The sequence below is a fragment of the Copadichromis virginalis genome, linkage group LG13 (genome assembly GCF_057382275.1).
Source record: "Copadichromis virginalis isolate Kocher_CV1m ecotype Utaka linkage group LG13, C_Virginalis_male_GT1.1, whole genome shotgun sequence".
In the NCBI taxonomy this organism is placed as follows: domain Eukaryota; kingdom Metazoa; phylum Chordata; class Actinopteri; order Cichliformes; family Cichlidae; genus Copadichromis; species Copadichromis virginalis.
Genome location: NC_140630.1, coordinates 1,173,385 through 1,186,240, shown reverse-complemented (window position 1 = coordinate 1,186,240; position 12,856 = coordinate 1,173,385). Strand labels below are relative to the sequence as shown.

At 44.1% G+C, this 12,856-nt stretch overlaps 1 protein-coding gene across 1 annotated transcript; it reads left to right on the top strand.

Annotated features, from left to right (window-relative positions):
• The first annotated feature begins 8,715 nt into the window (after window positions 1-8,715).
• On the top strand, window positions 8,716-10,970 carry LOC146694844 (protein NLRC3-like). The gene is made up of 2 exons (XM_085476795.1): window positions 8,716-8,983; window positions 9,088-10,970. The coding sequence occupies exons 1-2, from the start codon at window positions 8,716-8,718 to the stop codon at window positions 10,968-10,970; spliced, it is 2,151 nt and encodes a 716-aa protein (XP_085332921.1).
• Window positions 10,971-12,856: the final 1,886 nt, after the last annotated feature.

Below are 12,856 nucleotides of genomic sequence, written 5' to 3'. Positions count from 1 at the left end.
TATTCCAGTGTCCATGTTCCACATGTCACAGTTTCATTAATTTCATCGTCTCAGACAGAGAAACAAAGAACATGTTTATTTGTGAGGTGGCTGTCGTGGAGTTTATTGAGTTAAAGAGATAAACTTAGACAACACTGACAGACTTTGTTTGTTCTCCATAACACCTGGCACTGATTTTAGTCTCAGATGGAGTGTTAGTCCAACACATCAGACACGACCTCTGCAGCTCTCAGTTGATGTGCACGTGAATGATTTGTGTTTCCTCTGCAGGTAGAAAGTGTGTGAGCTGATGTGAATTGAGCAGCATGGATCAGTGTGAGGACAGAGAGGAGGGAGCCCCTCCCTCTAAAAGCACTCTGTGTGGGGAACATGAGAGCCAGACCAAAGCTCAGAGGTGAGATGACCATCTCTAACTGTCCATGACTCTTCTCCATGTCACAGCTCAGCACTCACATCTCTGCTGCATCATTACTCACAAGGGGATGAGACACAGGAGAGGAACACAAATGGGAGTAGACGAGGGTGTCATGATCCTGGGTCTTTTGGCCCAGCGTTTTGTGTTTTCTATCATTGTGATGTATTTTGGTTCTGGTTTTCTAGCTCTTTGGTTTTTGGTTCTGTTCTTCCTCAGTTTAGTGTTTAGTAATTTCTGCCTGTGTGTTCCTCTGTGTAAAGTCCGTGTTTCTTAGTCTGTGTCTTTGCATGTGTGAGTTTCTGTTTTATTTTGTAGGTCTGTGTCTCTTGTCAAGGTTTCTAGTTTCGCTTCCCCTTGTCTCATTATGTCCAATTAATCCCAGCCATATCTCCCTCCTGTTTCACATTCCCTGATTGCCCTGTGTTTTCTCGTGTGTGTTGCTGGTTTGTCTGCGTATCTCCCTCCGTCATCCTGTGAATTCTCCCTGCGCTGGGTCCATCTCTCGTGTTCAGGTTTGCTGTTTAAGTTTTAGTTTTCCCAGTATAGTTTATTTCTAAGTTCTGTTTTGCGCCACACTCACCTTTTCTTTGTTAATCACTCATGTTCAGGCTCAGTAAAGCCCTCTCGCTTCACTGGATAGCCGCATCTTGGGTCCTTTGTTAAATTCTACAGGGCTTGCGCGGCGAGCCGTGACAGCACGAACCAGAACGCATGGACCCTGCGGCATTCAATCCATCCGATGAGCTCCAAGATGACATCATTTACACAGTCATGGTCCTGGGTCATGTGACCCAGTATTTTGAGTTTCTTGGTGTTTTTGTTATTCTTTTTAGTCTAGATTCATTTCAGTTTATCTAGTTACATTCTGCCATGTTTCATGTCTGTCGTGTTTTCAATAAAACATCCGTAGTAGTTAGCAAGCTTCTTTATTTTAACGTGGCTCACATCCATGTACGTAAACATAACCTGCCGCTGCTTCTACGACACAGTATATATCACAATTTGGTTAGACAGCCCCCTAGTGGTGAAGCTGAACTACCCACATAACTCCTATCAACACATCCCCTTTTCTTTAGATGTTATCTGCTGAACAACACTATGGAAACATACCTAACATTGCATAGCTTGAATAACATCACAAACACTTGTGACAGTGTAAACTACGGAACACACAATAATGCAGAAAGTTCCTTTTTGATATATGCATATATATCTAGCTATATATGTATACACCAACATATACATATATATATATGCTTAAAGGTTTAGTCTATCAGGTGGCTTGATAGAGCGTGCTGATCTTCTGACAATGGGTGACTGGTCTCTTTGCTCCACACTGTCCTTCACGGGTGTTGTTGGTTCAGGTGGTGTGTTGTTGTCATCACACTGTTCTTCCGATGGTCCCATTGTCTTTTGAGTGTACAGTAAACTCCTCCGATTTCTCCTTAATATCAGTCCATCTTCAGTTTTCACATTGTACGATCTTGGGTTTACCTCCTCCAGTACAGTTGCTCTCTTTTCCCAGATGTTTGCATCTTCCACTCTGACTGCTTCATTGGGTGCGAGTGGTTTTAGACTTTTTGAGGACTTGTCAAAGTTGACCTTTTGTCTCTTCTGCAACTGTTTCATTTTGTCTCTCACTTGTTTATGTTTCCTGGTTGTTGTGTAAGGAAGAGTGGTCCGTAGTTTTCTTCCCATTAATATTTCTGCTGGTGACTTGCCATGCTCCAGTGGTGATGCTCTGTAGCTCAGTAGTGCCAAATAAGGATCTGCCTTACCATCTTGTGCTTTCTTTAGTAACTGTTTCACAATGTGCACACCTTTCTCTGCTTTCCCATTGGACTGTGGATGCAGGGGGCTTGAGGTCACATGTTTAAAGTCATATTCCTGAGCAAATAGTTGGAATTCTCTACAACTATAGCAAGGTCCATTGTCACTATGAACAATCTGTGGTATCCCATGTCTAGCAAATATTGATTTCATGTGCGTTATGACACAAGTAGCTGACATGTTGGACAATAATGCCATCTCTGGATAGTTTGACAAGTAATAAGATAAGATAAGATAAGATAACCTTTATTAGTCCCACACGTGGGAAATTTGTTTTGTCACAGCAGGAAGTGGACAGTGCAAAAGTTATGACGCAAAAATTAGAATACAATAAGAATAAATACAGTACACAGCTGTACAGAATAGAATAAAATAATATACTATATACAGTAGAATAAAATAGAATAAAAATATACAATAAGATAAAAATAGAATACGAATGCTATATACAACTGAGTAAAAATACAACGATGCCAGAAAAGATTATTGCACTTAGTGTTATTGCACATGTGTGGATGTGTGTGTTTGTTCAGTTAAAGTCTTTGTTGTGGAGTCTGACAGCAGTGGGGAGGAAAGACCTGTGAAATCTCTCCGTCCCACACCGTGGGTGCTGCAGCCACTGAAGGAGCTGCTCAGTGCTGTCACAGTCTGCTGCATGGGGTGGGAGATGTTGTCCATCAGGGATGACAGCTTAGCCGCCGTTCTCCTGTCACTCACCACCTCCACTGGGTCCAGAGGGCATCCTAGAACAGAGCTGGCCCTTCGGATCACCCTGTTCAGTCTCTTCCTGTCCCCAGCAGAGATGCTGCCGCCCCAGCAGACCACGCCATAAAAGATAGCAGAAGCCACCACAGAGTCATAGAAGGTCTTCAGGAGTGGGCCCTCCACTCCAAACGACCTGAGTCTCCGCAGCAGGTACAGCCTGCTCTGCCCTTCATCAATAACCAGCAGGTAGTTTTTTCCTCCTAGGTGGAAAATGTCTGTTCCGACTTTCTGCCATGGTTCCTCCGGTATGTCTGTTATGGTCAGAGGCTCTTTTGGTTGTTTTGCCTGGTGTTTGATACACGTATCACAAGTGGAAACCATTTGCTCAATGTCTGCATTTATACCTGGCCGATAGACTGCTGTTCTGGCTCTCCGTTTGCATTTCTCTATGCCTAGATGTCCCTCATGCAGTCTTTTCAGGATGTCTCCTCTCAGTGAGTGTGGAATTACTACTCTGTTTTGTCTTAGCAGAAGTCCATTCACAACACTTAGTTCTGCTCTTATGTTGTAGTATGTTTTGCATTCACCTCTTGGCCATTTCCCATTCAACAGTGTTATAACTCTTTGCAGACTAGAGTCCTTTTGTGTTTCAGCCTTGATCTGATGTGATTTTCTGTCTGACACAGGAAGTGACTCTGCTACCAGGTTTACATGTATATTTACATCCATCTCTGTGGAGCTTTGCTCTTTGTTTGGGGTTGTGGCCCTAGAGAGTGCATCTGCTAACACAATGTGTTTACCTGGTGTGTAGATCAAGTTGAAATCATAGCGCTGTAGTTTCATCATCAATCTTTGAATGCGTGGAGACATTTCACTTAAGTTTTTCTTGATTATGGCTATCAATGGCTTGTGGTCAGTCTCTGCCACAAATGTTGGCAAACCATAGACATAGGTGTGGAACTTTTCAAATCCAAAAACAAGCCCCAATGTCTCTTTTTCTATTTGGGCGTAGCGAGATTCTGTCTCTGTCATTGCTCTTGAGGCATATGCCACTGGCCTCCAGTGGTCTCCATAAGCCTGCAACAACACTGCGCCGATCCCGGCCTTCGATGCATCTGTTGACACTTTTGTTTTTCTTTTTGGATCAAAATACGCCAAAACTGGCTCTGTTGTAAGTGTCTTTTTCAGTTGTTGCCAGTCGTTTTCCAGTTCTTCATTCCATCTGAACTCGCAGCTATTGTGTAGAAGCTGTCTCAGGTGCACTGTTTTGGCCGCCAGGCTTGGGATGAATTTTCCAATAGAGTTAACCATTCCCAGGATTCTCAACACACCTTTTTATCTTCAGGACGTGGCATTTCCAGTATAGCTCGTAGCTTTTCCTTGTCCGGCTCGATGCCTTCGGCTGTCAGCTTGTCACCGAGAAAGGTAATGTCACCCACGCCAAACTGACATTTTACTCTGTTCAGTTTAAGTCCATAACGTTTCACCCTTTCCAAAACCTTTACTAGTCTCTCATTGTGCTGCTGTAGTGTGGATCCCCACAAAATGATGTCGTCCATATAAACTCTGACTCCCTCGATTCCTTCGATCATATGCTCCATGGTCCTGTGGAATATCTCAGGAGCTGAAGAAATTCCAAAAGGCATTCTCAAGAAGCAGTAACGCCCAAATGGCGTGTTGAACGTGCAGTATTTTGTACTGTCCTCATGAAGCTTGAGTTGCCAAAATCCTTGGGACGCATCTAGTTTGCTAAAAAATTTTGCACCACCCATTTCACTTGTTATTTCTTCTCTTGTAGGTATCTGGTAATGCTCTCTTTGTATGTTAGCATTTAAGTCTTTCGGATCCATGCAGACTCTAAGAGCGCCGGTTGGTTTTTTAATGCACACCATGGAGTTAACCCATTCAGTAGGTTCTTCAACTTTTCTTATTACTTCCAGTGCCTCCATCCGCTCTAGTTCCTCTTTAAGCTTGTCTTTAAGAGCAGCTGGAACACGTCGAGGTGCATGAACCACAGGCTGAGCTCCTTCTTTCAGCTTTATCTTGTAGGTGAAGGGTAAGACTCCAAACCCCTTGAATATGTCTGGGTACAGATCCACGATTTCTTTCACACTTTTGGGCTCAGAGCTGTTTATACTGTATACCCGTCTGACTAGGCCGAGTCTCTCACATGCTTTATCTCCCAACAGAGATTCATGTCCCTCTGGCACAATGATAAACATCAGACTGTGATATTTTCCTTTTACTTGTACCCTGAGCCTGCATTTACCTTTGGTTTTGATTGGTTCTCCATTATATGCTTGGAGTAAACTGTTATTTTGGAATATGTGTGGTTTCGTTTTCATCGCTTTCACATCCAGCTCATTCACCAGATTAGCCTTGGCTCCTGTGTCCAGTTTGAAAGTTACCAGGGCTCCGTTCACTGGTAACATCTCTGTCCATTTGTCCTGCTTCACTGTACTGACTGCAGGTTGGTCCATGGGTGTATCTTGCTGCATTACCATTCCCACAAAAAACGTGTCACTGAGAGCAGTTTCTTCTACTGTGTGTACTCTTTCTTTTTGTTTATTCTTTGAAAAACATTGCTTGGCAAAATGGTTTTGTCCATTGCATTTTTTGCATATTTTACCATAAGCTGGGCATTGTTTCCTTCCATGTTTTGTGCCACATCTTTTGCACAAGAAAGTGTCTTTTGATTCTTTCTGTTCTTTTTTGTACGTGCGCCCTGCCTGCCGTGTATTAACGGCAGCTACAGCTGTGCTTTCCGTGTCTGTTTCCCTCGGCGACCTGCTGAAGGTTTTTGCATGTTGTATGGCGAGCTCGCTGGCATGACATATTTTCACAGCACTTGCTAAAGTCAGATCCGCCTCTCTCAGAAGCCTCTCTCTTATCTTTATATCTTTTATTCCAAATACGATCTGATCTCTTATCATAGATTCTTGCAGCTGTCCAAAATTGCATGTTCTTGCCTTTAACTTGAGGTCAGTCAGAAACGTATCAAAACTCTCTGAAGGTTGTTGTATACGTGACCGAAAGACGTACCTCTCAAATGTTTCATTCTTTTTGGGCGAACAGTGTTCATCAAACTTTCTCACTACTTCGTCAAACTTTTCTTTGTCTTCTGCAGTTGCGAACACAAACGTGTTATATACTTCCACCGCTTGTGGACCTGCTACGGTAAGAAGCAGTGCAATCTTCCGTGTATCAGGCTTACTATCTAGGCCGACAGCTTGCAGGTATAGCATAAACCGCTGTTTAAAAGTTCGCCACTCACAGTCCACATTTCCGTTCCAGTTGACGGCATCTGGTGGCTTAACACTGTCCATGATGACCTGCTTTACTGGTTCACTCCTGGTACCATGTCGTGTTTTCAATAAAACATCCGTAGTAGTTAGCAAGCTTCTTTATTTTAACGTGGCTCACATCCATGTACGTAAACATAACCTGCCGCTGCTTCTACGACACAGTATATATCACAATTTGGTTAGACAGCCCCCTAGTGGTGAAGCTGAACTACCCACATAACTCCTATCAACACAATGTCCAAGTTTTCTTTGTTTGTCAAGTTCAAGTCATGTCTGTGTCTCCTTATGTTTCCTGTTTTAGTTTGAAAGAGCTTTGTGTTTTGTGTTTATTGTATGTAGTTTCACTTTCCCTGTCATTAGGTTCATGTGTATCAGCTGTTCCCCCTCATGTGTTTCCACTTCCCTTGATCATTCCTTATCTGTATTTAGTCTCTGTGTTTCATTCAGTCTGTGTCGCGTCGTCTGTGTTCCCACCCTCCATGTTTTCGCGGCCAGTCTTTGCAGTCATCGTCATGGTTCTCTGAGTCTCCATAGTTTATCACAATATTAGTTTCCCAGTTTAGTTATAGTTTAGTTTAGTCACGTATTTCTGCTTTGTTTGAACTCCATGTCATCAGCCATAATAAAGGCTCGCTTTCAGTTTAAGTTCACTCCCGTCTACTCACTTGTGTTCGCACCTGGGTCCACCACACACACCACTGCACGGTCTGACTCCACAGACCGTGACAGCCCATCCAGTTGTCGCCTGCTGCGCCTCTGGCTGCCACGCTGCCGCCGTCTGGCTCCGCCTCACCTGGTCCAGCATCATCCTCGCCATATTCCAAGCCGCTGGCTGGCTGCCTTCCGCGCCATCTCTGTTGTCGCCGCTGCTGCCTTCTGCGCAGCCGGCCTCTGGACCAGCTCTGTCACCTGCACCACTACCACTTTTCACGTGGTCGGCCCCCTGACTTAATCTATGAGCTGTTGTGCTGCCACCCACCTGGCTGGCCCTCTGAACTGCCCTGTTATGAACTTTTGTGCCGGCGATCTCCGGGTCAAATGCCTGAACTGAACTTCTTTAGACCCCTGTGTTACTGTCCTCCGGGTCAGTCTACTGAACTGTTTAAAACTGCGACCCAAGCTCCTGTGTTTTTTGTGGACTTTTCGTTTTGAACCCTTGGTGCTCCTGTTTTGTTTTGTGCCGAGTACTAAACTGTGAGGCACAGGAAATAGAATAGAGCTGCTCTCTCTGATTCTCATGTCTTTGTGTTTGATCTGTTAAACAGTCTGAGAGGTCACAAAGAGGGATGATCTGATATCCTTGTGTCGGTGTTGTTCCCACATCATCATAATAAGTGCTGTTCTAGGTTCAACATTGTAAGTGACCAATCACATTGTTGCGACGTCATACTTTTGCAAGCCAAGCAATTCATTCATTTATGACATTCCAATGTTGCAAGGACAACCTGTATAATGCTTAACGTTTATTAAAGAACAGTATCCTGAAATGCAAAGAATTCAAATTGCTGGATCGGCGGACAGAGGCGGTTTCTCGCAAGTTAAGTAGATTTTTTCTTAAGGCGTTTTTTTTCTGAAGTCGCAAAAGTATGACGTCACAGCAATGTTGTAAGCGCCAGACGTCTGCTTCATATTTTTATTTACGATTGAGCTCATGTTTGTTTTATAATTCATAGATTCATTACATAAGTCATCTTTTCAGGATTAATAAATGTGAAAATATGTGTTTACATAAAGTAATTTTAAGTCACTGTTTTGGGATTGGAACCTAAAAGGGGGTACCTCTCACTTTAAGTATGTAAGTGCAACAGTAGCATGAAACCCTGTGTGAGAGGGAAGGGGAGGAGCATGGACAGAGAGGTTAGGAGTCTCACGGTTTTCTGACCGTGTGCACAGCTAGTTCTGGATAACTGCTATTTTTTTGGAACTTTCATGCTTATTTAGGAAGGAGTTCACTGTTACATCTTCAGTTTGTAATAAATAAACAGTCTTCAAATCATAATGCAACTGGAAGCATTTCTTTTGGAAACCAGGAACACGCGTCAGCCATAGACTCCCTTTTTGAACTTGGTTTATAGGAAATTACCGTACAAATGTGATTGGTCACTTGCAATGTTGAACCTGGAACAACATTTATTATGATGATGTGGGAACAACACCGACACGGGGATATCAGATCGTGCCACAAAGAGACCCAGGGTAACGTCTAAGCAGCTAAAGGCTGGATCATACGAGGTGGTGTTAATGAGACCTCCATCAGGATAACCCTGAACAACAGTGTGCTGTCATGGCAGCATTGCAATGATAAAGTACTGCACTCTGAAAATACTGCATACAGCTAAATCTGAAATATTTCGTATCTTAATCTTAACAGAAAAGTATCTCCGCTTTTACTTTTCTCTGTGATCATCAGAACTTCTGCACAATCTTTTAAATTTGGATATTTGTATCAACATTCAGTAAATGATTTTAGTGATAAAGAAATGTGTTCACAGAGGGAGGAAGAGGAGTGGTGTTTGTGAGGAGGAGCAGCTGCCCTGTTGTACTTTATATCAGGACGTCCTGAAGGATCCAGTCTCTACCAGCTGTGGACACTGGTTCTGCAAACAGTGCATCTCCTCATACTGGGACCAGTCTGCTTCATCAGGAGACTGGTCCTGTCCCCAGTGTGGAGAAAGATCCAGAACCAGAGCTGGACTGCAGACAGCCAGTCAGAGCAGCTGTGTACAAAGTAAGACTGAACATCTGTCTGCTGATGGACTCATTTCTGAAAACTGGACTTCTTGTTGTTGTTCAGACATTGAAGAGTTCTCTGTCTGTTTTTCTTTCTTTCAGCAGATGTTGGTCTGCAGGAGGTTTTAGATGAACATAAGATCAGCCTGAGGAGGAGATGTGAATGTGTGACTGAAGGAAGTGATGAAACAGGAAGTAGAACCCTCCTGAATAGGATCTACACTGAGCTCTACATCACAGAGGGACAGAGTGAAGAGGTTCATACCCAACATGAGGTGAGGCAGCTGGAGACAGCTTCCAAGATGGACGCCCTCCATGACGCTCCAATCAGGTGCCAGGACATCTTTAAAGCCTTACCTGACCAACAGAGACCCATCAGAGTGGTTCTGACCAACGGCGTGGCTGGTGTTGGAAAAACCTTCTCAGTGCAGAAGTTCACTCTGGACTGGGCAGAGGGCTTGGAGAACCAACATGTCAGTGTGGTGGTTCTGCTTTCATTCAGGGAGCTGAACCTGATCAGAGATGAGCAGTACAGTCTTCTGGAGCTGCTCCATGTTTTCCATCCAACATTACAGAAGGTCTCAGCAGAGAAGCTGGCTGTCTCTCAGCTTTTGTTCATCTTTGACGGCCTGGATGAAAGCAGACTTTCATTGGATTTCACCAACAGGAAGCTGCTGTCTGATGTCACACAGAAGTCATCAGTCAGCCAGCTGCTGACAAACCTCATCCAGGGGAATCTGCTTCCCTCGGCTCTCGTCTGGATAACTTCCCGACCTGCAGCAGCCAATCAGATCCCTCCTACATGTGTTGACAGGTTAACAGAAGTACGAGGCTTCACTGACGCCCAGAAGGAGGAGTACTTCAGGAGGAGATTGAGTGATGAAGAGCTGTCCAGCAGAATCATCTCCCACATGAAGACATCCAGGAGCCTCCACATCATGTGTAGAATCCCAGTCTTCTGCTGGATCACTGCTACAGTTCTGGAGCACATGTTGACTACAGAGCAGAGAGGAGAGCTGCCCAAGACCCTGACTGACATGTACTCACACTTCCTGCTGGTTCAGACAAAGAGGAAGAAGAACAAGTACCACGAGGGACATGAGACGAGTCCACAGGAGCTGACGGAGGCTGACAGGGAAGTTCTTCTGAAGCTGGGGAGGCTGGCGTTTGAACATCTGGAGAAAGGAAACATCATGTTCTACCAAGAAGACCTGGAGCAGTGTGGTCTGGATGTGACAGAGGCCTCGGTGTACTCAGGAGTTTGTACAGAGATCTTCAAAAGAGAGTGTGTGATCTTCCAGAAACCAGTCTACTGTTTTGTTCATCTGAGCATTCAGGAGTTTCTGGCTGCAGTCTACATGTTCCACTGTTTCACCAACAGGAAGACAGAGGTGCTGGAGGACTTCCTGGGAGATTTTTGTATATACTCTGATTCTGACTCTGATTTTGAGTATGATAATAATTCTAGTTTACTGATAGATCAGATTCCCCACATTAAACCTTCTCTGGCTGAATCCTCTGTGGATGAGTTTCTAAAGAGAGCCATGTATAAATCCCTCCAGAGTAAAAATGGCCACCTGGACCTGTTTGTTCGCTTCCTTCATGGCCTCTCTCTGGAGTCCAACCAGAGACTCTTAGGAGGTCTGCTGGGTCAGACAGAGATCAGTCCAGAAACAATCCAGAGAGTCATCAACAACCTGAAGAAGATCAATAGTTATAAGATCTCTCCTGACAGAAGCATCAACATCTTTCACTGTCTGATGGAGATGAACGACCTCTCAGTACATCAGGAGATCCAAGAGTTCCTGAAGTTAGAGAACAGATCAGAACAGGAACTCTCTGAGATCCAGTGCTCAGCTCTGGCCTTCATGCTGCAGATGTCAGAGGAGGTTCTGGATGAGTTGGACCTGCAGCAGTACAAAACATCAGAGCGGGGACGACAGAGACTGATTCCAGCTGTGAGGAACTGCAGAAAGGCTCAGTGAGTCCAGATTTGATCATTAACTTCATTAATTAGTGTAGATTAGTAGTTCAGTTCTTCAGATATACACAGTACTAAAGGACTCTCATTCAATTCAATTCAGTTTTATTTATATGGCACCAAATCACAACATCAGTCGCCTCAAGGCGCTTTATATTGTACAGTAGATACAGAGGAAAAACCCAAATATCATATGACCCCCTATGAGCAAGCACTTTGGCGACAGTGGGAAGGAAAAACTCCCTTTGAACAGGAAGAAACCTCCGGCAGAACCAGGCTCAGGGAGGGGCGGGGCCATCTGCTGCGACCAGTTGGGGTGAGAGAAGGAAGACAGGATAAAGACGTGCTGTGGAAGAGAGACAGAGATTAATAACAGATATGATTCAATGCAGAGAGGTCTGTTAACACATAGTGAGTGAGAAAGGTGACTGGAAAGGAAAAACTCAATGCATCATGGGAATCCCCAGCAGCCTACGTCTATTGCAGCATAACTAAGGGAGGATTCAGGGTCACCTGGTCCAGCCCTAACTATATGCTTTAGCAAAAAGGAAAGTTTGAAGCCTAATCTTGAAAGTAGAGATAGTGTCTGTCTCCTGAATCCAAACTGGAAGCTGGTTCCACAGAAGAGGGGCCTGAAAACTGAAGGCTCTGCCTCCCATTCTACTTTTAAATACTCTAGGAACAACAAGTAGGCCTGCAGTGTGAGAGCGAAGTGCTCTAATAGGGTGATATGGTACTACAAGGTCATTAAGATAAGATGGGGCCTGATTATTTAAGACCTTGTATGTGAGGAGCAGGATTTTGAATTCAATTCTGGATTTAACAGGAAGCCAATACAGGAGAAATCTGCTCTCTTTCTAGTCCCTGTCAGGACTCTTGCTGCAGCATTTTGGATTAACTGAAGGCTTTTCAGGGAGTTTTTAGGACTTCCTGATAATAATGAATTACAGTCGTCCAGCCTGGAAGTAATAAATGCATGAACTAGTTTTTCAGCGTCACTCTGAGACAGGATATTTCTAACTTTAGAGATGTTGCACAAATGGAAGAACGCAGTCTTACATATTTGTTTAATATGTGCGTTGAAGGACATGTCCTGGTCAAAAATGACTCCAAGGTTCCTCACAGTGTTACTGGAGGCCAAGGTAATGCCATCCAGAGTAAGAATCTGCTTAGATACCATATTTCTAAGCTTTTCAGGGCCGAGTACAATAACCTCAGTTTTATCTGAATTAAGAAGCAGAAAGTTAGCGGCCATCCAGGTCTTTATGTCTTTAAGACATTCCTGCAGTTTAACTCATTGGTGTGTGTTATCTGGCTTCATGGACAGATAGAGCTGGGTGTCATCTGCATAGCAGTGAAAATGTATGCTATGTCTTCTAATGATGCTGCCTAAGGCAGGGGTCCCCAATCCCAGTCCACAAGGGCCAGTGTCCCTGCAGGTTTTAGATGATGATTAGTTCATTACCAGGCCTCTGGAGAACTTCAAGACATTTTGAGAAGTTAATTTATCCATTTAAATCAGCTGTGATGGATCAAGGACACATCTAAAACCTGCAGGGACACCGGACCTCATGGACTGGGATTGGGGACCCCTGGCCTAAGGGAAGCATGTATAATGTAAACAGAATTGGTCCTAGCACTGAACCCTGTGGAACTCCATAATTAACCTCAGTGTGTGAAGAGGACTCTCCATTTACATGTGCAAACTGGAGTCTATTAGATAGATATGATACAAACCACTGCAGCACAGTACCTGTAATACCTACAGCATGTTCTAATCGCTCTAATAGGATATTATGGTCGACAGTATCGAACGCTGCACTGAGGTCTAGCAGGACAAGCACAGAGATGAGTCCACTGTCAGAGGCCATAAGAAGATCATTTGTAACC

Excerpts from the sequence above, each read along its gene's own strand:
- LOC146694844 (XM_085476795.1), top strand. The coding sequence starts at position 8,716 with ATGATTTTAGTGATAAAGAAATGTGTTCACAGAGGGAGGAAGAGGAGT. Across the intron at positions 8,984-9,087 it reads TCAGAGCAGCTGTGTACAAA|CAGATGTTGGTCTGCAGGAG; the intron begins GTAAGACTGAAC and ends TCTTTCTTTCAG.